The following is a 26328-nucleotide window of genomic DNA, read 5'->3' on the forward strand; positions in this document are numbered from 1 at the left end:
TCCAGCGCCTCACTATTATCCATGGTGGGGGTTCTACCAAACTCCCTTTCAGCCTCAGTCACTTGTACATGCGCTTTAACATCCGCCTCTCTGGATTTAGATTTATGCTTACTTATTTCTTTGATCTATACCCCTCTCAGAAACGCTTTCATGGCATCCCATACTCCGTGAATTGAAGCCGTCCCTCCATTAATAGAAAAGTACTCCCTGATCTCCCTAGTAATCTCAGACAGATCACCCAATACATTCAGCCAATGCGGGTTACATTTCCACAACCTCGGTCCCTGCCTAAGCACGCCCAGGCACAAATCAACCTGCACCAGGGAATGGTCAGACAACGACCGAGGATGATAAATAACATCTCTTATCAATGGCAGCATAACATCATTAACCAAAGCCAGATCTATGCGTGATAGTGAATGATGCGTAGCAGATCTACATGAAAACGCCCGCTTATCCGGGTTACGCAGCCTCCAAACATCAAGTAAGCCAGTTTCCCTCATAATATTCTTTAGAGCCACACTCCCCGGTGATCCACTGGCACCTTCTACCCGACATCTATCTATGGAGTCATTCAATGTACAATTGTAGTCCCCCACTAGCAGCCACGGCAGTCCAGGGAAGTCCGCCACAAAGGTCATAATATCCCTTATTAAAGGGGAAGCAAAAGGTGGAGGCACATACACTGACACCAACACCACCTGGATCCCATCAATCTTGCACACTACACACACATACCTGCCCTCAGCATCCACACATTGTTTCAGATGTTCATACCTTATATTTTTATGCACAATCACACTTACGCCCCTGGAGTGAGAGGAATGGATTGCATGTACCACATGTCCTACCCAATTTTTGTTCAGCCACTGCACATTATCATTTGACAAATGCGTTTCCTGTAAGCAGCAGATAGCCGGCTGAAATCGACTCAAATATTGAAATATACATTGTCGTTTTCGTGCATCAGCCATTCCCCTCACATTCCAGCTCAACACTTTAATCACCTGTGTCATAATGAAAGATTACATCTTGTTTGAATCTCACACTCCATACTAAAGTCACTCTCACATAATTCACGCCCCTCACCCATCTCTGACCCGTCCCCCTCCCCCGACCCAGTGATCAGACTACTTTGAACAGTAACCCCAACCCCCCCCCTCCCAAACATCCAACTCTAACGCAGGGCAATCTGTAAGCACCATGCCCAATGCTGAACAAAAATCATTTCTGATTCCAACACTCTCCCTCAGGTAGAGAATCCTCTCCACAACTGGGAAATACATTTCTTATCCCAACTTCCTACTCCTGCATCAGGATCTACCGTGTGGTAACAACACTCAATACACTTTATAACAGGTATAACGTTCAAGTGACATTAAGGTGCAATCCTATGCATATAAAGTGAACACAAACTGCAAACTGTTTCCTTCAAGTGTCCAGGGCCCCCACTTCTCAATTGCCTCTCGTGGACGTCCAGCCACTGTGTCACTTCATCAGGGTCCTCAAAAAATCTGGTGGATCCCAATGCCACCACTCGCAATCTGGCCGGAAACAACATGGCGTATGGAACTTGTAGCACTCTGAGCCTTTTCTTTATATCTATAAATCTGCTCCTCCTCCGCTGTACCTCATTGGAATAATCCGGATAAATGGACACTCTGACCCCATTCATGACCATCTCATCATTATCCCTTGACTGGCGTAGGATAGTGTCCCGATCTTTAAAGTGTAAAATCTTCGCCAGTATAGGGCGAGAAGGCCTGCCTGGCGGGAGCGGCCGCGACGGGACTCTGTGCGCCCGCTCAACCACGTACAGGGAGGATAGGCCCTTCTCATGGAATAACTGGTGCAGCCATTTCTCCACAAACCCTGTAGCATTGGCCCCTTCTGTTTTTTCTGGCATTCCAACAATTCTCAAATTATTCCTCCGCGATCTGTTCTCTAAATCATCCGCTTTGGCGTATAAGGCAGCTATATCTTTCCCATTCATTTTTGACGCCATTTGCAGGGGCTGAATAACATCTTCCAGTGAGGACACCCTCTTTTCCAGATCTGAAGTACGCTCAGAAATCTTATGCAGGTCATGCCTGATTATGGACACATCTGATCTCAGGCTGCCTACTTGTACTGCAAGCACTTTAAGGGTACTGTTGCAGCTTGCCACCGCCACCATTATATCTTTCAGTGTGGGCTCCCTTGTAGAATCGACCCGCAGGCCTGCTGGAACTGTTTCAGGGACCGCAGAATTGGGCACCGGCTGACCGGAGAAAACCGGGTCATCGCCGTCCATGGATCCGTCCTCCTGGTCAGAGGAGGTAGGAATATCAGTCCCTTTATCACTGGCCGAATCGCCCACTCCACCATCCAATCTGGCATATCTACTAAGTTTAGCAGCCGCACTCTGGCTCACCAACTCCTGCCGCGCCGACCCCTCTCCACTTCCGGCGCCATCTTGGATTTTCTCCATGTGGTTTTGTTGCGCCAGTTTGGACGATTTCCTCGGCATTTTCAGGCTCCGATTTTGTCACTGCAGTCACCGGACACCTTCCTCTCCTTAGGTAAGTAATTTCAGGCAGTTTTGAGTGCGCTTTCACTGTAAATGAGCAGGATCTTGGCAGGAGCAGTGAAACGTGCGTCTTACTCCATGCACTCACAAGCCACGCCCCAGGGGTTGTCTCACTTCTGATATATATATGTATATAAAGTTAATACAAGGCACTTACTAATGTATTATTATTGTCTCCTGTGCTGGCTAGATAAATTTTTCCCTCACATTATACACTTTTCTCGCTTCCGTGGTTACGATCACCCTGCAATCCAGCAGCGATGGCCGTGCTTGCACACTATAGGAAAAAGTGTCGGCCTCTCTGGTGCCCAGGACCGTGGGAGTGTGCATAGGCTGGTGTTTTTTTCCTATACTGTTTAAAGAGGACCTGTCATCTCCCCTGACATGCCTGTTTTTTAATAGCTTCATGCATTCCCCAAGTAATAACAATTCTGGAACATCTAGTCTTATGGCTCTATGTTGGTACACACCTCCAACTGGTTACCTCCCCTCAGTACCCTTACTGCAGACTGCTAGCAATTCATTCATAACTTCTAGTAGAAATAATAAAGGAATGGCACAACATGACATACAGACATAAGAATAGATGCTCCGGAATTCATGAAGCCAGGGCCGGACTGGCCATAGGGCAGACCGGGCATTTGCCCGGTGGGCCGGGCCGAACACAATCAGCTGGGCAGGAGTGGAGATGAACGCTTCCCAGTAACTATCAGGGAAGCAGCTGCTTCGGGGCCCGAGAGCAGTCACTAGAGCAGCTGACTTCTCCTGCACCACTTGCACTCTGTCACTGACCTCCTGACATCAGTGACATTGCTCCGCCTCTCCCCTCCTTAGTTCTTATGACGGACAGTGGTGACCAGCATCAGGACGGCCCGATGTGGGCGGAGCTATAATAGCCCCGCCCCCTTTTATGCCCTCGATTCCTGCAGCCTGAACTTTCCTGCCCACCATGCTGAACATCAGTTGGATTGAACTGCACCAGTGATGTGAGTAGCAGGGGAACTGGGGTTATATTCATCTTTCCCAGACTGTGCACATGTGACCTGCAGTACAGTAGGAAAGCTGGGTGAATTATATCATGAAATGTCATCCAGCTTCCCTGCTATCCTGCATGGCACAAGTGCAGAGGCATTAGAGTATGGGGGAGAGGCACAGCAGGAAAGCTGGGTGTCTATATATGTGTATTGTATATGTGTGCGTCCATGTATGTGGTGACGGTGTGTATGAGTGTGCCCCTGTATGTGAAGAGTATATGTATGAGTGCGTCCATGTATGTGTGGAGAGTGTGTGTATGAGTGCGTCCATGTATGTGGAGAGTGTGTGTATGACTGCGTCCATGTATGTGGAGAGTGTGTGTATGACTGCATCCATGTATGTGTGGAGAGTGTGTGTATGAGTGCGCCCCTGTATGTGAAGAGTATGTGTAAGAGTGCGTCCATGTATGTGTGGAGAGTGTGTGTATGAGTGCGCCCCTGTATGTGAAGAGTATGTGTAAGAGTGCGTCCATGTATGTGGAGAGTGTGTGTATGAGTGCGCCCCTGTATGTGAAGAGTATGTGTATGAGTGCGTCCATGTATGTGTGGAGAGTGTGTGTATGAGTGCGTCCATGTATGTGGAGAGTGTGTGTATGACTGCGTCCATGTAAGTGGAGAGTGTGTGTATGACTGCGTCCATGTATGTGGAGAGTGCATCCATGTATGTGGAGAGTGCGTGTATGACTGCGTCCATGTATGTGGAGAGTGCATCCATGTATGTGGAGAGTGCGTGTATGACTGCGTCCATGTATGTGGAGAGTGCGTGTATGACTGCGTCCATGTATGTGGAGAGTGTGTGTATGACTGCGTCCATGTATGTGGAGAGTGTGTGTATGACTGCGTCCATGTATGTGGAGAGTGTGTGTATGACTGCGTCCATGTATGTGGAGAGTGTGTGTATGACTGCGTCCATGTATGTGGAGAGTGTGTGTATGACTGCGTCCATGTATGTGGAGAGTGTGTGTATGACTGCGTTCATGTATGTGGAGAGTGTGTGTATGACTGCGTCCATGTATGTGGAGAGTGTGTGTATGACTGCGTCCATGTATGTGGAGAGTGTGTGTATGACTGCGTCCATGTATGTGGAGAGTGTGTGTATGACTGCGTCCATGTATGTGGAGAGTGCATCCATGTATGTGGAGAGTGCGTGTATGACTGCGTCCATGTATCTAGAGAGTGCGTGTATGACTGCGTCCATGTATGTGGAGAGTGTGTGTATGACTGCGTCCATGTATGTGGAGAGTGTGTGTATGACTGCGTCCATGTATGTGGAGAGTGCATCCATGTATGTGGAGAGTGCGTGTATGACTGCGTCCATGTATCTAGAGAGTGCGTGTATGACTGCGTCCATGTATGTGGAGAGTGTGTGTATGACTGCGTTCATGTATGTGGAGAGTGCGTGTATGACTGCGTCCATGTATGTGGAGAGTGTGTGTATGACTGCGTCCATGTATGTGGAGAGTGCATCCATGTATGTGGAGAGTGCGTGTATGACTGCATCCATGTATGTGGAGAGTGCGTGTATGACTGCGTCCATGTATGTGGAGAGTGTGTGTATGACTGCGTTCATGTATGTGGAGAGTGCGTGTATGACTGCGTCCATGTATGTGGAGAGTGTGTGTATGACTGCATCCATGTATGTGGAGAGTGTGTGTATGACTGCGTCCATGTATGTGGAGAGTGCGTGTATGACTGCGTCCATGTATGTGGAGAGTGTGTGTATGACTGCGTCCATGTATGTGGAGAGTGTGTGTATGACTGCGTCCATGTATGTGGAGAGTGCATCCATGTATGTGGAGAGTGCGTGTATGACTGCGTCCATGTATGTGGAGAGTGCGTGTCTGACTGCGTACATGTATGTGGAGAGTGCGTGTATGACTGCGTCCATGTATGTGGAGAGTGCGTGTATGACTGCGTCCATGTATGTGGAGAGTGCGTGTATGACTGCGTCCATGTACGTGGAGAGTGAGTGTATGACTGCGTCCATGTATGTGGAGAGTGCGTGTCTGACTGCGTACATGTATGTGGAGAGTGTGTGTATGACTGCGTCCATGTATGTGGAGAGTGCGTGTCTGACTGCGTTCATGTATGTGGAGAGTGCGTGTCTGACTGCGTCCATGTATGTGGAGAGTGCGTGTATGACTGCGTCCATGTATGTGGAGAGTGCGTGTATGACTGCGTCCATGTATGTGGAGAGTGCGTGTATGACTGCATCCATGTATGTTGAGAATGCATGTATGACTGCACTATGGGGGCATCTACTGGGGGCCCTGTATACTGGCACGCATTATAGGTGGGCACTATGGAGAAGTGGGGGACAAGAGCACTATGAGGGCATTATATAGGGGCATTTAATACTGGCACCCATTTTGATGCCACTAGGGAGGAAAGGAGCATTATTGGGGTATCTATGTGGGGCAGTCTATAGGGGCATTTTATAGTGCCACATTATGGAGGGCACTATGGAGACGGGGAAGGAGCACTATGGGGGCATCTTCTGGGGGGACTATATGGGAGTATTTTATACTGGCACAAATTATAAGGTCACTATGGGCACCTAAGCTCAACTGGTGGCACTAAGTGTTTTTTGTAGTGGCACACAGTACGGGTCATTGGAACACATGATGGCCCTCTGGGGACATTGGCTCTACTGGGGGCACTAAGAGGAGGTATTTCTTTTTTCACTGCCACACAACGGGGCATTTTTTGTACTGGTGCACATTATAAGGGGGGGGGGGGGTTCTACTGTCACACATTATAAAGAGAATTATTACTATCGGGGCATTATGGTGGGCTTTATTACAACTGGGGGACTATGGGAGCATTATTACTTGTGGGACACAATTACTGTTGGTGGCACTGTAGGAGCACTATTACTACTAAATGCACTCTGGCAAATAAATAATTACTATTGTTGGGACTTTGGGAGCACCATTACTGTGGGGGCACCCTGGCACAGCATCAGCTTGGCACAGTTCTTTTTGCAGTATAGTTTTGGGGAGCACAGCTTCTCAGTATTGGGGGTGCATGATGGGATGTTAATTGGAGGATGATGGAAAGGTAGGAAACTAAGATCTCTGTCAAACTCTGCAGAGACGTAAGATGGCTGAAAGAAATTATCATGGTGGTCTGGTCTGAATGGAGAAGATGAAGAAAGCATCTACATCAGAGGAGACGTCACTGGCTATAAGATGTATGGGGCGCTGTATTAGGCTACTTTCACATATGCGTTAGTGATCCTGGCAGGCTGTTCCAGCTGAGAATTCAGTGGATCCGGCACTGCTGGATGCAGACAGAATGCCCGCCAGCCCCATTAACTATAATGGGGTACGGCAGAGATCCGGCCACAATCTGGGAAAAATGCAGAGAATCAGCGGGACATAAACCGCTGCATGCTGTGCTTTGTGTCCAGTCGATTCCTTGCATTTTCTGCCGGATTAGGTTGCCGGATCGTAAGACCACTAATGTCACCTGGGGACCCCCAAAGAAGCTTGTGTGTTGGCTGAAGCCTTCCTATCTTACTGGTGGCTGGCCCTGCCTCTCAATTGTGCTTCTGGTTTTGGCTCCACCCCTAGACTGCAAGGGGGTGGGGTCTGTTGGGGGTCATGTGATTGGGCTGCTCAGTCAAAAATGCCCGGGCCTATTTTTTGTCCCAGTCCAGCCCTGCATGAAGCTATTAAAACAGGCATGTCAGGAGTGGTGAAAGTTCCTCTATAAGCACGGCCACCGCTGATGGATTGCAGGGTGGTCGTAACAATGGAAACGAGCAGTGTATAATGTGATGGGAAAAATGAATGAAGCCAGCAAAAGAGGCAATATGGATAATCACAATACATTAGTAAGTGGCTTGTATTAATCTTCTCTACATGGTAAATGCCATTTGCTGAAGCAAGACAACCCTTTTAACCTGAAAGTGTGCACTTCCGGGTTTTTCTCAATTGGTCACGCTTGACCACAGCTTCTAAAGGGTTAATTACCTGTGATCAGCACTATTGCCAGTCGCAGACATTAGCCAAGGGCCTCTAATGTTTGAAACACGCTCAACACCGCCGGCTGTTTAAAGACTCTAAGGGTTAAAGCAATGTATTGTTCTAGGTTATTAACCATTTCAAGCTGGAGAGACAGTGGAGGACGATTATCAAAACTGGTTTAGGCTACTCTCACACAAGCGTTTTTGCTGGATCCGTCATGGATCAGCAAAAACACTTCTGTCACAATAATACAACCGTCAGCATCCGTTCTGAACGGATCTGGTTGTATTATCTATAAAATAGCCATGACGGATCCGTCTCTAAAACCATTGTGAGTCAATGGGGGACGGATCCATTTTCTTTTGAGTCTGAGAAAACTGATTCGTCACCATTGACTTACATTGTATGTCAGGACGGATCCGTCTTGCTCCGCACCACATCGCGGACAGAGAAAAACGCTGCTTGCAGCGTTATCTGTCCGCAATGGCAGCGCAACCAAACGGAACAGAATGCATTTTGGTGCATTCCGTTTCGTTCAGTTCAGTTTTGTCCCTATTGACAATGAATGGGGACAAAACAGACGCGTTTTCCCCACTATTAAGATCCTGTGACTGATCTCAATAGCGGAAAGGGAAATCTCAGATGTGAAAGTAGCCTAAGTTGCCCTTATTAACCAATCTGATTGATCCTTTCATTTGCCAAAGGAGCTCTGAAAAATGCAAGGTGGAATCTGATTGGTCGCTATGGGCAACTAAGCCAGTTTATTTTGCATACCTCTATGTCACCACTACAACCATGTACTCAATGCGAGCAGTAGCGATGATTTAGCTGCATACCCCACATAACGGCTGCAGCCAGTCACTACCCACAGAGGTCTCTTGCCTCACATTTAGGGGTTTGGGGGAAAATTTTAACTAAGTCGGACAGTCTCTATGGCTACATAAGAGACTTGGAGCACTGCATAAAACAGACCTCTAATCCCTCTGCAGATATATGATCAGCATAAGGCCTAAAAAACGAAAACCGTTTACATTTTGAAGGGTTCTCCAAGACTGCGGACCAATGATCAGACGGGCATAAACATAAATAAATGAAACTCCTATCTGTCCAGCTTCTGGACCGGACGTGTGAGGTGCCATCTGCATACGCATCGCTGCTGCCGGACAGTCAGTGGGCTTAGTAGTGACTGGTGCAGGAATGGCATGTGAGTTGGCTGGCAGCTGTGATGTGTATGTAGATGGCACGTCACACTTCCGGTCCAGAGGGGACCAGAAGTGGCACAGATTGGACGTCAGCACTGTATCTGGAACGCTTTGAACAGGGAATTCATTTTTTTTTTTTTTCACTTTAACACCATGGCATGTTTCGGAGAACCCCTTTAAGTTAAGAGAAAATGTACAAACACATTTTTTTGTGGGGAGTCCCATGTTTCGTTACATTATGAGTTGTCATTATATCAATATAGATAATGTACATTCATATACTTTTTTTGTAGATCAGTAATGGAACGACCAGTGTAAGCAGCACTCTACGCAGAGATGTGGTCTTTCAGAAGATGCTTGAATACATTCTCTCAAGAGTAAGTGTGCAAGTGTATTAAAGGGGTTCTCTGTGAATGATTAAGATGGTCTCTGCTCTCCAGCGACCTGTACTAGAATGTGACTAGGATGGGTTTCCCCCCACTTGAAGAGCTGCTTAAGGGGGGATAGGCCTTGCTTCACTTTACATTGCTGAGATTTGCTGTTAGACTGCTCAGCCTGACAGCATATCTCCTGCATGATTGTTCCATCACTATCTATTATAGAAAATAACTGTACAGTAGAGAGTACTGATTCGATCCTGTATGCCAGGGCTTGACAAATTTCATTGGAATCTAGGAGCCAGCTAAAAAAGTTAGGAGCCAGGCGGAGCCGCGTCATAAAGCCCCCAGTAGGTGCCTCCATAGAGCCCCCCCAATAATGCTGTATACCATGTTACATATACCGCCGCTCCGTCCCCGGACCCTATTGACTATAATGGGGACGGGGGTGGAGCTCCGGCGCAGCATGGCAGTTCGCGGTGAGAGGCCGCCGGACTAAAAAGTTGGACATGCAGTACTTTTACCATGCACTGCGGTGCTGCGCCAGAGCTCTGCCCCCATTATAGTCAATGGGGACAGAGCTGCGGTCCGGCGAAACAGCGGAAGGACGGATCTGACAGGGTGAACCGCCTGCCAGATCCATCCTGCCGCAAGTGTGAAAGTACCCTTAGTTCTATAGCTACTGAATGAGACAGAAGGGATGCCTTTAACATATAGATCTCCTTGAGAAGCCAATTTGATCCTAAAGGGTTAATTCACACTGTAATCTAAACTGTGTCCTGTCACTGCTGCAAAAGCATCAGCCGACAGCCTCAGTGTAACCTGTTCTTTTAACTCAAAGAATCGAATGAGTCACTAACTAAGTCGGATCTTTAGATTCTTTTAACCTGAGACTCATTCGATTCTTTCTTACTTAGACTCCCTGTACTTGTGTCAGTGACCCAGAGCTGCTAGTGCTTGCCTTGCCTCAGCTCTGATTGGTTGGTGGGCGGGGAGGGGAGGGGCTGGCAGAAGCAGCTTCCACTCTAGGTTCAGATTACACTCCTCCCGAGTCCTTCCCTCAGGCTCCTTCCTGCTGCCAGCGTCTCTGCTATTGTGTGCAGTGACGGAGCTGTTTCAAACGGTGCTGCCTCCGGACAGAACGGCAGCTCCGCACCCATCGCCCGGGCACCTTTGAAAACGGGCTGACAAATACCCAAGCGCCAGGACTAAATTCCTGGTCGCCATGGCGACCTGGCGCCTGGGATTTGTCGAGCCGTGTATGCAATATTTACGACATGGTAATCCTGGTACAGGCTCCTCTTTTTCTCACAGACTCAGTGGGGGAGAGTTATCATAGCCTGACAGGGTACGTCGTACTGCAATAACCAGTTGCGCTGCCGGATACTTTGCCTAATTTATGAGGAGGCGTATGCCTTATCATAAAGTAAGTGCATCATCCTGCATTCTGTGCTCCTCAACTGAAATCTATGCCAACCAGTGTTCTTCTACGCTAGGAAACTGGCATTGAAGATGATAAACATGGCGGGGCCACCGGACACCACCCCCACCACACCCCCATGTCAGGAAAGTGGCGAGGTCGTGGAGTATCAGCACTGGCGCAAAATTTCTTTGGGCAAGTGGAATTGAAAAGTTGCAAACAGGAACTTTGCAACTTTTTCTTGAAATAAATGTGGAGTATCCTAAAGATAAATCTGGCCCAGTGTACCAATCCCCTTTAATAACTAGTTTCTATTCTGTGTCCCTGTTCTTAAAGGGAACCTGTCACTGCGATTTTGGGTATAGAGCTGAGGACATGGGTTGCTACAGTAGATCACCGCTAGCACGTCCGCAATATCCAGTCCCCATAGCTCTCTGTGCTTTTATTGTGTGAAAAAAACTGATTTGATACATATGCAAATTAACCTGAGAGTCCTGTCCCTGAGATGAGTCCAGCGTGAAGGAGCCCAGCACCGCCCCGCTAGCTGGCGCATCGCGAGATTACGGCGCTCTAGCTTTGTGACGTCTGGGAGCAAGGAGGAGATTCGGAGGATGCGGGGCAGTGCTGGGCTCCTTCACGCAGGACTCATCTCAGGTTAATTTACATATGTATCAAATTGTTTTTTTCACACAATAAAAACACAAAGCTATGGGGACTGGATATTGCGGACGTGCTAGCAGCGATCTAGCAGCCCATGTCCTCTTCTCTATTGCCAAATTCCATCTGACAGGTTCCTTTAACCCCTTAAGGACCGGGCTCATTTTCACCTTAAGGACCAGGCCATTTTTTGCAAATCTGACCAGTGTCACTTTAAGTGCTCATAACTTTAAAACGCTTTGACTTATCCAGGCCATTCTGAGATTGTTTTTTCGTCACATATTGTACTTCATGACACTGGTAAAATGAAGTCAAAAAAATTATTTTTTTTGCACAAAAAAATACCTAATTTACCAAAAATTTGAAAAAAATTAGCAAATTTCAAAGTTTCAGTTTCTCTACTTCTGTAATACATAGTAATACCCCAAAAAATTGTGGTGACTTTACATTCCCCATATGTCTACTTCATGTTTGAATTGTTTTGGGAATGATATTTTATTTTTTGGGGATGTTATAAGGCTTAGAAGTTTAGAAGCAAATCTTGAAATTTTTCAGAAATTTACAAAAACTCAATTTTTAGCGACCAGTTCAGGTCTGAAGTCACTTTGCGAGGCTTACATAATAGAAACCACCCAAAAATGACCCCATATAAGAAACTACACCCCTCAAGGTATTCAAAACTGATTTTGCATACATTGTTAACCCTTTAGGTGTTGCACAAGAGTTATTGGCAAATGGGGAGGAAATTTGAGAATTTCATATTTTTGTCAAATTTTTCATTTTAACCCATTTTTTCCACTAACAAAGCAAGGGTTAACAGCCAAACAAGATTGTATCTTTATTGCCCTGACTCTGCCGTTTACAGAATCACCCAATATGTGGCCGTAAACTACTGTACGGCCACACAGCGGGGCGTAGAGTGAAAGGTGCGCCGTTTGGTTTTTGGAAGGCTGATTTTTATGGACTGGTTTTTTGACACCATGTCCCATTTGAAGCCCCCTGATGCACCCCTAGAGGAGAAACTCCCTAAAAGTGACCCCATCTAAGAAACTACACCCCTCAAGGTATTCAAAACTGATTTTACATACGTTGTTAACCCTTTAGGTGTTGCACAAGAGTTATTGGCAAATGGGGATGAAATTTGAGAATTTCATTTTTTTGCCTAATTTTCAATTTTAACCCATTTTTTCCACTAACAAAGCAAGGGTTAACAGCCAAACAAGATTGTATCTTTATTGCCCTGACTCTGCCGTTTACAGAAACACCCCATATGTGGCCGTAAACTACTGTACGGCCACACAGTAGGGCGTAGAGTGAAAGGTGTGCGGTTTGGTTTTTGGAAGCCAGATTTTGCTGGACTGGTTTTTTGACACCATGTCCCATTTGAAGCCCCCCTGATGCACCCCTAGATTAGAAATTCCATAAAAGTGACCCCATCTAAGAAACTACACCCCTCAAGCTATTCAAAACTGATTTTACAAACTTTGTTAACCCTTTAGGTGTTGCACAAGATTTAATGGAAAATAGAGACACAATTTCAAAATTTCACATTTTTGGCAGATTTTCCATTTTAATATTTTTTTTCCAGTTACAAAGCAAGGGTTAACAGCCAAACAAAACTCAATATTTATGGCCCTTATTCTGTAGTTTACAGAAACACCCCATATGTGGTTGTAAACCGCTGTACGGGCACACGGCAGAGCGCAGAAGGAAAGGAATTCCATACGGTTTTTGGAAGGCAGGTTTTGCTGGACTGTTTTTTTTTACACCATGTCCCATTTGAAGCCCCCCTGATGCTCCCCAAGAGTAGAAACTCCAAAAAAGTGACTCCATTTTAGAAACTACGGGATAGGGTGGCAGTTTTGTTGGTACTAGTTTAGGGTACATATGATTTTTGGTTGCTCTATATTACACTTTTTGTGCAGCAAGGTAACAAGAAATAGCTTTTTTGCCACGTTTTTTTTTTTTGTTATTTACAACATTCATCTGACAGGTTTTATCATGTGGTAATTTTATAGAGCAGGTTGTCACGGACGCGGCGATACCTAATATGTATACAATTTTTTTTATTTATGTAAGTTTTATACAATAACTTCATTTTTAAAACCAAAAAAATGTTTTAGTGTCTCCATAGTCTAAGAGCCATAGTTTTTTCAGTTTTTGGGCGATTATCTTGAGTAGGGTCTCATTTTTTGTGGGAGGAGATGACTGTTTGATTGGCACTATTTTGGGGTGCATATGACTTTTTGATCGCTCGCTATTACACTTTTTGTGACGTAAGATGGCAAAAAATGGCTTTTTTTACACCGTTTTTGTTTTTATTTTTTTACGGTGGTCACCTGAGGGGTTAGGTCATGTGATATTTTTATAGAGCCGGTCGATACGGACGCGGCGATACCTAATATGTATACTTTTTATTTTATTTATGTAAGTTTTACACAATGATTTCATTTTTGAAACAAAAAAAATCATGTTTTAGTGTTTCCATAGTCTAAGAGCCATAGTTTTTTCAGTTTTTGGGTGATTATCTTGAGTAGGGTATGATTTTTTGCGGGATGAGATGACGGTTTGATTGGTACTATTTTGGCGTACATGCAACTTTTTTGATCACTTTTATTACCTTTTTTGGGAAGTAAGGTGGGCAAAATTTCAATCTTCTCATAGTTCTTATTTTTTTATTTTTATGGCGTTCACCGTGCGGGGAAAGTAACATGACCGTTTTATAGATCAGGTCGTTACGGACGCGGCGATACCTAATATGTGTAGTGTATTTTATTTTTTTAATTTTTATTCAGTGATAAATGTTTTTTTTTTATCTTAGCTTTTTTCACTTTTTTTTACATTTTTGTGACCCAGACCCACTTGGTTCTTGAAGATCCAGTGGGTCTGATGTCTGTATAATACAGTACAGTACAATATATATTGTTCTGAACTGTATTTTACTTACACTGAACAGATCTATGCTTTTAGCACAGATCTGTTCAGCACCATGGACAGCAGGACGCCTGAGCAGGCGTCCTGTTGCCATGGGAACCTTCCCCGTCTACTCAGAACTTTGCAGACGGGGAAGGGTAAGCACGGGGCTGAGGGGGGCTCTCTGGGGGCTCTCTCCCTCTCCATCGGGGGGCTGCAAAGGCACAGCAGCCCCCCGATGGAGAGGGAGGGAGCTCCCTGACCGATGACAGTTAACTTTTTCCATACAGCGGTCCGTACGGACCGCGGTATGGAAAGGGTTAAACGGCTGACATCTTCACAGATGTCAGCCGTTTATACCAGGGTGCCAGCAATGTGCTGGCACCCTGGTATAACCACTAGAAGCCAACGATCATTCATGTGGAGGCGGGCGGGGGATCGCGATCCCGCCTGCCGCACCGCCCGCCTCCCGCAACGCCCCCACCGCCTGCGACACCCCCTCCGGCATAAAATCGTGCAGGGGTGCAGGGGGGGGGGGGGGTGAAAAATATTTATTTTAGCCACTCTAAAGTTTCTGATCCCCGCGGTCAGGGACCGCGGCGATCAGAAACTGCAAAAAGCGCAGCAAACCGCAGGTCTGAATTGACCTGCGGTTTGCTGCGATCGCCGATACGGGGGGGTCAAATGACCCCCCCTGCATTGTTACGGGATGCCGGCTGAATGATTTCAGCCGAAATCCCGTTCCAATTAACCCCTGGGGCGCCGGAATACAGATTTTAAGTCAGGACGTACCGGTACGTCCTGGGTCCTTAAGGACTCTGGAAATAGGGCGTACCGGTACGTCCTGGGTCCTTAAGGGGTTAAACTGTATACTGTATCAAAAAGAACACCCCTGTCTTACAATAGGGCACTTTTCTTGCCTTTGGTGTGTTTCCCTATCTTTAATCTAATATGACGGCTCATAAGGGTTAGTTTTAAGAAACAAAAAACAGTGTTGATACAGTATTGTAATCCAAAGTTTGGCCAAAATTGTCAGCCTCCACTGCATAATGCTCCAGTTTTAAAGCACTGAATAATAGCGGCTTTCTTTTGGTGTACATTATTACATTAGTAAAAGTTAAAGGTCCTTCATGGTCCATCTAACACATTGATGGAATATCTCTAGGATATGCCGCCAATGTCAAATTGCTATGGGTCCCAGAATTCGGACCTGTACCTATTTCAACAGGGCATCCAGGAGAGCGCACATCTATGGGAGTTCCAAAAAGAGCCAAGTGACCGCCCTGGGAATTTTCCCGGATGGGCCCACTGCCTTTTACATGTAGTGGGCGGATATTGTCAGCACTGCTGCTCTGCTTAGGAGTCCCCTGTCTAACTGCATATATGGCTCTTTCCATATATAGAGTCCTTCTTGGGGGGTATCCCAAACAGTTCTAGCATTTTGACAGTGTATGAGGATACCCCTTTATATTTAAAATGTTTCCTGTCTCTTTTTTAACTGTTACCAGAGGGGTTCAAACTCACAACCTCCTTACCAATGTACTACAGGGTACACTGCTATTAGCATGTAGAATATAATTTCTCTAACTAAAACCTTCATTAGTATTCCTATACAGTGCTCTATACAAGTACATTTTAGTTAGAAATATTCCATCATCTAGTCACAGTGTGCTCTGTAGCTGGTAAGGCAGCAGTCTAGTTCAAGTCCCGGAGTTGCAGCAAAAGCCTGGTTTATTTAGTAATCACACAAATGCTCTGGAGCAAAGTAAATTATATATATATGTACACTAGCAGAAGGACCCAGCTTCGAACGGGTATATTTAATCAATTTCATATGTTTGTGTGTGTCGTTAAAAGATATCAACAGTATCCACTACAATAGTGACATCTAAAGTGTCCCGCTTCTTTAACAGTGACCTCCACAGCAGCTTGCCCCCTTAACAGTAACATCCACAGTGTCCTCCCCTTTAACAGTGACCTCCACAGTGGGCGGCCCTTCTCATTAACAGTGATTTCCACAATAACCCGCCCCTCCACAACACCCCGCCCCTTAACACTGACCTCTATAGTGGACTGTCCCCTTAACAGTGACCTCCACAGTGCCCGCCCCTTTAACAGTGACCTCCACAGCACCTGCCCCCTTATCAGTGACCTCGATAGCAGCCCACCCCTTTAACAGTGACATCCACAGTGGCCGCCCCTTTATTAGTGACCTCCACAGTACCCCATCTCCTTAACAGTGATTTCCCCATTTTTTTTTTTTTACACTTGAAACTATTTTTTATGCTTGATTTTTGGCCCACAAGGTTGCTTAAATTTTTGCGAGTCTGGTCACTTTTACAATGCAGTACAATACATGCTATATTATACTGCATCGGAACTGCCAGTCACTGTCTTTACCTCATGGGCTTCCATAGCAGCCCTTTGTAAGGCCTCGAGATGCCATGGGACCCGGAGCACAACCCGGAGAGCTGATGGGGTGAGAGAGGGAGCCACTCCTTTTGTAAACCCCTTAGATGTGGCATTCAGCATCAACCGCAGCATCTAAGGGGTTAATCAAATGCCAGCGGTTACTGCAGGGGCCCAGCTATCAGTAACAGCATTGCAGCTAGGGCCCTTAACTCTCTTCTGGGTGTGCCGTACATGTATGGCGAACGTCCGGAAGGGGTTGACCCTATACAGTAGTGATCCCACATAAGCCAAGGGATGGGCTCCTTTTGTCCCAGCAGCATCAACCTCACTGAAGTGTTCATGTCGGCTAATAGTTTTATAGTGACATCTTGGAGTATAAGGTGCTCATATATCTTAAAATATTGGCTAAAATATCTACAGGGCTGCAGCATTAGGCCTCATTCACAATTGTATATTTTGATCAATAATTTTCATCGGTATTTGTAACCCATAACCTGGAATGAAACATATATACATCAATAACTATATAAATGTTGTATATAGTGCTTTTAGTTGGAGATGTGAGATCTCACTTTCTGACATTACAGTCGTGGCCAAAAGTTTTGGCGCGGACACAAATTTTACAAAGTTTGCTGCTGCAGTTTTTATGGTGGAAATTTGCATTAATGCTAGATTGTTAATTCCTTGCCATGAAAATAAACTTAATCACAAAAAAACAATTTCCATTGCACCTGCCACAAAATGACCTGCTAACTTAATTCCAGTGATTTTCTTGTTAGCGCTGGAGGGTTAACAAGGACAAGGCAGCTAATTTCGTCATGCTGATTGAATTAGAGCAGGCATGCTCAACCTGCGGCCCTCCAGCTGTTGCAAAACTACAACTCCCAGCATGCCTGAACAACCTACAGCTCTCAGCCTACACCAGGGCATTGTGGGAGTTGTAGTTTTACAACAGCTGGAGGGCCGCAGGTTGAGCATGCCTAAATTAGAGCAAACTGGTTGCTTTAATGTGGTGGGTGATGCTTGAAATCATTGTCTTCTTCTGTTAACCAGCAGTTATCATTGCTTTTGCATGAAAAGGGTTTTACAGGCAAGAGCATTGATGCTTGTAAGATTGCCCTAAGTCAAACATTCATTGGATCACCCTAAATCAAACATTAATCGGATCATCAATAGAGGTTTAATTGCTTTGAAGAAGGCTTCAGGTCACCCCAGAAAGTCCAACAAGTGTGAGGACTTTTTCCTAAAAAGAATTCAGCTATGGGAGAGGGCCATCACCAGTGCAAAGCTTGCTAACGAATGGCAGCAGGCAGGTGTGAGTGCATCTGCACGCACAGTGAGGCAATGGTCTGGTGTCAAAAAGGGCAGCAAAGCTATCCATTTCTCCAAGAAAACATCAAGGAGATACTAACATTATGCAGGAAGTACAGGGATTAGACTGCAGAGGGCTGGGATGAAGTTATATTCTCTGATGAAGCCCCCTTCAGACTGTAGAAAAATGATTGGCCGGAGAAGAAAAGGTGAGCACTACCATGAGACCTGTGTCATGCCACCAGTAAAGCATCCTGAGACCATTCATGCGTGGGGTTGCTTCTCATCCAGGAGGGTGGGCTCACTCACAATGTTGCCTAAGAACACTGCCATGAACAAATAATGATATCAAAACATCCTCCAAGAGCAACTTCTCCCAATGATCCAGGAGCAGTTTGGTGAAGAATAATGCTTTTTCCAACATAATGGAGGCAAAAGTCATAACTAAGTGGCTTGGTTAACAAAACATTAAACTTTTGTGTCCATGTCCAGGAAACTCCCTAGATCTCAATCCCATTGAGAATCTGCGTTTAATTCTCAAAAAGCAGATGGAAATTGTGATGAACTCCAACCACTGATTAGCAGGAATGGGTGGCCATCAGTCAGGATTTGGCCCAGATGTTGATGTTCAGCATGCCAGGGCGAACTGCAGAAGTCTTAAAAAAGAAGGGTCAACACTGTAAATATTGAGTCCATAAACTTGTATCTGTCAATAAAAGTGAAAATACTTATGAAGTGCTTGTAATTGTACTTCGATATACTGTGGAAACATCTGACAAGAAGACAAAGAAAACAATGAAGCAGCAAGCCAAAATTTGTTTCAGTCCCATATGAAAACCGAAGTTTGGCTCAGTCTCAAAACTTTTGGCCACGACTGTACATGATTTTGGAAAGGTGCCAGGGCATACTGGAAACTGTGTGGGAAGATTTGGGGCAGACTCCTGTGGTGAGTTGGGTAATTTACGGTACATGTACAAGTTTTTTTCTCCTGAGGGATCTCCTCCCAGACCTGGACTAAAGCATCTGCCAACTCCTGGACAGTCTGTGGTGCAACGTGACGTTGGTGGATAGAGCGAGACATGATGTCCCAGATGTGCTCAATTGGATTCAGGTCTGGGGAACGGGCGGGCCAGTCCATAGCATCAATGCCTTCGTCTTGCAGGAACTACTGACACACTCCAGCCACATGAGGTCTGGCATTGTCTTGCATTAGGAGGAACCCAGGGCCAACCGCACCAGCATATGGTCTCACAAGGGGTCTGAGGATCTCATCTCGGTACCTAATGGCAGTCAGGCTACCTCTGGCGAGCACATGGAGGGCTGTGCGGCCCTCCAAAGAAATGCCACCCCACACCATTACTGACCCAATGCCAAACCGGTCATGCTGGAGGATGTTGCAGGCAGCAGAACGTTCTCCACGGCGTCTCCAGACTCTGTCACGTCTGTCACATGTGCTCAGTGTGAACCTGCTTTCATCTGTGAAGCGCACAGGGCGCCAGTGGCGAATTTGCCAATCTTGGTGTTCTCTGGCAAATGCCAAACGTCCTGCACGGTGTTGGGCTGTAAGCACAACCCCCACCTGTGGACGTCGGGCCCTCATATCACCCTCATGGAGTCTGTTTCTGACCGTTTGAGCAGACACATGCACATTTGTGGCCTGCTGGAGGTCATTTTGCAGGGCTCTGGCAGTGCTCCTCCTGTTCCTCCTTGCACAAAGGCGGAGGTAGCGGTCCTGCTGCTGGGTTGTTGCCCTCCTACGGCCTCCTCCACGTCTCCTGATGTACTGGCCTGTCTCCTGGTAGCGCCTCCATGCTCTGGACACTACGCTGACAGACACAGCAAACCTTCTTGCCACAGCTCGCATTGATGTGCCATCCTGGATAAGCTGCACTACCTGAGCCACTTGTGTAGGTTGTAGACTCCGTCTCATGCTACCAATAGAGTAAAAGCACCGCCAGTATTCAAAAGTGACCAAAACATCAGCCAGGAAGCATAGGAACTGAGAAGTGGTCTGTGGTTACCACCTGCAGAACCACTCCTTTATTGGGGGTGTCTTGCTAATTGCCTATAATTTCCACCTGTTGTCTATCCCATTTGCACAACAGCATGTGAAATTGATTGTCACTCAGTGTTGCTTCCTAAGTGGACAGTTTGATTTCACAGAAGTGTGATTGACTTGGAGTTACATTGTGTTGTTTAAGTGTTACCTTTATTTTTTTGAGCAGTGTATTTGAGGGTGCTTTGATTTTTCTATGAAAACCCATTATCCTGTGATAGGTGCTCTTTAAAGAGGACCTTTCACCGATTCTTACCCTATGAACTAACTATACAGATATGTAGAGCGGCGCCCGGGGATCTCACTGCACTTACTATTATCCCCGGGCGCCGCTCCGTTCTCCTGCTATGCCCTCCGGTATCTCCGCTCACTAAGTTATAGTAGGCGGAGATACCAGTCCCTAAGTTATGGTAGGCGGAGTCTGCCCTAGCGCTGGCCAATCGCAGCGCAGAGCTCACAGCCTGGGAGGTTATTTTCTCCCAGGCTGTGAGCTCTGCAATGCGATTGGCCAGCGCTAGGGCAGACTCCGCCTACCATAACTTAGGGAACGGAGATACCGGAGGACATAGCAGGAGAACGGAGCGGCGCCCAGGGATAATAGTAAGTGCAGTGAGATCCCCGGGCGCCGCTCCACATGTATGTATACTTAGTTCATAGGGTAAGAATCGGTGAAAGGTCCTCTTTAAAGGGATTCTGTCAGCTGTATTTTAGTAACAGAGCTTTTGACATCACAATCAGTCTCCTCAATTTTTTAAAAAATATACCAGTATTTTCAACTAGTCAGAGGGTCTGTGACATAGGTCACTTTTGAGCATCGATTGAGTGAGGTCATTTTAACTCGTGGTTTGGCTTTTGTATTCTATCCAAGGAGCCCAAGTTTTTTGGAATTTGGACACCTCTATTTATTTTTATTTGTATTTGTTATGTTATGTACTCTATATAAATTCCAATAAAAAGATATTTGATTAAAAAAAAAATACCAGTATTAATGCCATCTGTCTTGTCATTTTGTTAAAAAAAAAAAGGCTTTTATTAATATGCTAACTACCTCAGTAATGTGCCCAAGGGGCTGTCCCTCTTGCTGTGCCCAGCGGGAACCATTCTCTAGGAGCCCAACCCCACCCCACTGCTAATTATTCACTCTTCTCATCGCCGATGTTTCGCCGTAATCGCGCTCATGCGCCCTTTTAGCAAAGTGACAAGACAGATGGCAGTAATACTGGTATATTTTAAAACAAATTCGAGGAGACTGATGTGGGGATGTCAAAAGCTCTGTTACTAAAATCTAGCTGACAGAATCCCTTTAAAGCAAACCTTTAGGTGATTTTTGCTTCCCAATCTAAGATCAGGACATTATAGATGTTATATGACTACCTTCTGTGTGCTTACACTGATGCAGAGAGTGCTGTCAATCATCCAGTGTGGGAAGGGAAATTAGGACTTTCGATGTGTCTCCTGGGAGTTCTTTCAGGGTTTACTTTGCTTTTTTTCTCAAAGCACACTTCCGATTATATAAATCTATATATCGTAGGGCTCAGCTTCTTTCCCTGTATCATATACTACTCTTAAACCTCTGCTTTGTTTTGGGCCCACTCCGAGTTTTGACTTACAAATTCCGATGCAAAATCTGCAACTGTAAAAGGGGCCTTTTGCGCATAAATACCAGGAGTAAACCACTGATGCAGTATTAGAAAGCACAGCATCTGGAAGTTCCTATGATAGCATATCAGCATTCTAAAATATGTATTTATGTTTTTTGATCATGGATATATACATGTATTCATGAACGAGCAAGACCCTGCAATGTTACTGTTTAATATGGAAACATCTGTAATTCTGATGTATGAGAAATTACGGTTTATGCAAGCACTGTACACCCTTTACACAACCATTTCAGAGATTTCGGAGAATCACTGTAGATGTCCGCCAGCTCAGGGAAATATAGGTCTCTGGCACTAATCCCTTTAATGTTCTGTGCTAGGATGTAGAGCCATGATTATGAAAAAATGATGCCTCTGTAGAACGTTAAGGAAATATCTCTTTCAAGGCATTAAGGCCATAGATAAGCATTTGACTGTGTAAATTCCCCCAGCAGTAGATTAAATGGGTTTGAGCTAAAGCTCCAAAGGGGAATGCAAGTAAATTTTCATCCAAGCAGACTTCAAACTTTGGTAGGATGGCTTTACAGATGCAGATTTGTATTGATGCATTTTATTTTATGGTAAATTAGTTTTAATAAAACAGTCAAACATGTACGTAGCACACATGCTACATACTGTAGTTGTCATTTTCAAGAATATGAAATATAAGAGCTACAAAACAAGTAAGTATATGAAATAAACATGGAATGACCATATAGGCCCACGTATCAGCTGGGCAATATCATTCAGTCAAACACAGAGATACCACATAGCTAGATGTAAAGTAGTGTTGCAGGTCAGTGCCAATAAAGTAAGCCTCAAACAAGCAAGTAGACAGACCAACAGACAAATAAACCAACATAAAGACTAACAAAGAGACAGACGCCCAGAAAGAAAAAAAGCAATGTAGAGAAAAGGAGAAAAAGGGAGCAAAGTAGTAGATACATAAAGTAACCTAAGATAAGTGTAGCTCCCGCAAATAAGTTTTCAATTAAGCCCAGTTGGCTGAAATCCAGTTACTTAAGTCCCCAGAATCTCTAAGGGAATCCAATGGAGCCAAGTACGGATACATTTATCATGCAGCCTATCACAAATGACTATAAATTGCTTGGTTTGCATAGCAGCATTTAAGCAGTCCAACAAACAGCTCACTTGAAGAGCATCAGTTCCCTGTTTTCCAGTGACTGGGAATTTCCTGAAGCACTACATGCAGAAAATGTCTACGGTGACCCTTCCTGTAGCCAGACAGCGAAGAATACGATAACAGTGCCAGTACCGTGACGGGAATGATCATGGTCAAACAGACCAGATTATACAGAGAAAATGCTTTCTCCCAAAATAATGTACCTGGATTCCGGGCAACACCACCAAATATGCTTCTTTGTGTCCAAATTTTGCTCTCACCACCAGCAGGTGGAAATAACCAAGAGATATATCAATTGTAGTTTAGTCAAGTACACGTGTCAGTGCGGCAAGATCTTAGAGTTCTTTACTGCGAGTGACTACATATCAAGGATCTATGCATGAGCTGTAAAATTCTAGACCAACTATGCCCCAACAAAGCATCATCAAGGGCTCTCTTCCGTTTTGCAAAAGAAGGGACAAAATCCCGCAGACAATCATCCCAAAGCAATTTATACATTAGAGAGACAGCATGACCAGGATCAGAATAAGTTTTTCTCAAATGTTCTCAATCAGTTAGGGAGTTTTTTTTTTGCAGGTGGGAGAAAGGCCCCTGACAAAACATTTAAGATGTTAATAAAAGCCCAATCCACAGATCCCAGGACAACACCCTCTACTAAATATGAGAAGCAATAAAGACCCAATCAGAAGGAAAAGTGGTGAACTTGAGGAAATGGACCTAATGGAACCCCCAGCAAAGATCTGTGACCCACACCCATAGGGAAAAGTGGATTATCTATCAAACAAGTTAGGGGTCTCCGCTTCAAAGAAAGAAACCGCTAAAATGTTCAGGTTTCTATCTCAAAATGCCAGACGAGTGCGTGTGAGACCTGGAATATCTTAAATCACCTGTCAATAAGAAGGATTAGTCGAAAGTCTGGGTGAAAAATGGATGAGCAGTTCAACTGCTTCTCCTTGGTATTCTAGAAATGGTCCAGAACACAGTACCGCTTTATGAACAAAATTAGGGACCCCCAGCCCCACGAATCCTTAGGCTTAAACAATAATCTTAGGGGAAACTTTGCCTTCTTATTTCCCCAAATAAATTTACAGATCATAGATCTCAATTTACAGAGAAAGGGGGCTGTACAAACATAGTAACATAGGGGGTCATTTATCATTCTAAAATACGCCTATGAGCATGTCGTTTATTATGTAGAAGAAGTTAATACAAGGAACTTATTAATGTAATGTTATTGCCCATATTGCTTCCTTTGCTAACTTGATTAATTTTTCCATCAGATTAGACACTGCTTTTTTCCATGGTTACGACCCCCCTGCAATCCATGAGAGGTGGTCATGCTTGCACACTATAGGAAAAAGAGCCAGCTTCTCTGGTGGCCAGGAACGTGGGAGCTCACATACGGTAGGCTGGTGCTTTTTCCTGTAGTGTGCAAGAAGGATCACTTCTGTGGTATTGCAGGTGTGTTCGTAACCATGGAAACTAGCAGTGTATAATGTGCTGGAAAAATGAATCCAGCGAGCAAAGAAAGCAATATGGAGAATCGCAATACATTAGTAAGTGCCTTGTATCAACTTCCTCTACATAGTAAATGCAAGACAACCCCTTTAATGTCACATTTTTGTACACCTTCCATTTGGGGTCTAAGGGCTCTCTGCAGTAGAAGGGTGTGCACTTAAAGATCTGGAGCAGGGAAACTGTAGAGCCCTCATACTCCCCTGGACAGTGTTGGCGAGCTGTGCCCATGGTGGCCTCCTTTTGCTTGTATAAATTAACTCTACATGTTATATCTCACGGATGATAAAAAAATAATGGCTGCACACATAAGCAGTAAAGCTGAGAAATGGGGATCATTCTAAATGCAAGTGGTGTTATACCTACTATAAATGGATCAATGGAAGCTCTTAGCGCACATTTTGATCAAACTTGTGTCGGGCCCATCTACCAAGCATCAAGGTGACTTCCGCAGACGGGTCCCTATCACTAATATACCGCCATTCTTGGACTTATCCAAGTCTACATTTTCAGGGCAGTGTAGGAACCAGCTACATTTGTACTCTGCTCAGAAGCCCCAGGCAGATGGGCGTGTGCTCAGTCTAAAAGAGGCGCTACCCTCAATAAAGACTACAAGAAAATTTAGACTAGCACATTCTTATTCATAGTCATAGGTGCATATCCATAAAGCAAACATGGGTGATAAAAAATTAATGGCTGCACACAAATATAAGCAGTAAGGCTGAGAAATGGGGATCATTCTAAATTCAAGTGGTATTATACCTACTTTAAATGGAGTATATTAGTGAAAGGGACCCGTCTGCGGAAGCCACCTTGACGCTTGGTACATGGGCCTGACACAAGTTTAATCAAAATGTGCGCTAAGAGCTTCCATTGATCCATTTATAGTAGGTATAACACCACTTGCATTTAGAATGATCCCCATTTCTCAGCTTTACTGCTTATATTTGTGTGCAGCCATTATTTTTTTATGAACCATGTTTGCTTTATGGATATGCACCTATGACTATAAATAAGAATGTGCTAGTCTAAATTTTCTTGTAATTTCTCACGGATGGACATTTTGTGGAGGCTTGGGGCCCAATGCCCTATGAATCCTATCCAATTTATTTAGACCTTGTTCTTCAGCAGGCCATAAGGTAGAGAAAATCTCCTGGGCTGCTGTGTTAAGATCGGAAACTGACCCAACTAGGCCACGGAAGTGAACATTATTCCTTCTGTTGTGCTTTCTTAGGCTACTTTCACTCTAGCGTTTCTATTTTCCGGTATTGAGATCCGTCATAGGGTCTCAATACCGGGATAAGATGTAACTGAACAGAACAGAATGCTCCAAAATGCATTCCATTCCATTTGGTTGCGTTCTCACACCAGAGAGCAAACCGCAGCATGCGTCATGGGATGCGGAGCAAGACTGATCCGTTTTCTCTGACACAATAGAAAATGTATCCATCCCCCATTGACTTTCAACGGAGCTCATGACGCATCCGTCTTGGCAATGTTAAAGATAATACAACCGGATCTGTTCATAACGGATGCAGACGGTAGTATTATCAGTAACTGAAGCGTTTTTGCTGAACCCTGCCGGATCGTGGGTGAGTCAAGTTGCAGCTGCCGCATTGAATACGCCTGTATTTGCAGAGTTATGTATTTGTGGAAGTGTAATTCAGTGTGTAGAATTGTAAATCTATATGTGAAATGGGGAAAAATGTTCATCCGACCACGATGCGACGAAAGCTGCAGTTTCCAGGTAAGCAGATAAGAGTAACTAAGAGTAGATAGAAGACCTTTCATGGGTCCAGACATTATAAAATAAGTAGGAGGTTGTGTAGGGCATAATTCATGGATGTAATATAGCTTAGGGCTCTTTCACACTTGCGTTCTTGTCTTCCGGCATAGAGTTCCGTCGTCGGGGCTCTATGCCGGAAGAATCCTGATCAGTTTTATCCTAATGCATTCTGAATGGAGAGAAATCCGTTCAGGATGCATCAGGATGTCTTCAGTTCCGGAACGGAACGTTTTTTGGCCGGAGAAAATACCGCAGCATGCTGCGCTTTTTGCTCCGGCCAAAAATCCGGAACACTTGCCGCAAGGCCGGATCCGGAATTAA

At 45.0% G+C, this 26328-nt stretch overlaps 1 protein-coding gene across 1 annotated transcript in view; it reads left to right on the top strand.

The window, feature by feature from the left end:
• The first annotated feature begins 1371 nt into the window (after nucleotides 1–1371).
• Nucleotides 1372–26328, top strand: part of GTPBP3 (GTP binding protein 3, mitochondrial) — a 103984-nt gene continuing 79027 nt past the window's right edge. The window contains exons 1-2 of the mRNA XM_040420363.1: nucleotides 1372–1383; nucleotides 9070–9153. Of these exons, the coding sequence (XP_040276297.1) occupies nucleotides 9113–9153 (41 nt within the window). The 5' untranslated portion in view covers nucleotides 1372–1383; nucleotides 9070–9112. The remainder of the gene's footprint in view (nucleotides 1384–9069; nucleotides 9154–26328) is intronic.

This window comes from Bufo bufo, chromosome 2 (assembly GCF_905171765.1).
Source record: "Bufo bufo chromosome 2, aBufBuf1.1, whole genome shotgun sequence".
Classification (NCBI taxonomy): domain Eukaryota; kingdom Metazoa; phylum Chordata; class Amphibia; order Anura; family Bufonidae; genus Bufo; species Bufo bufo.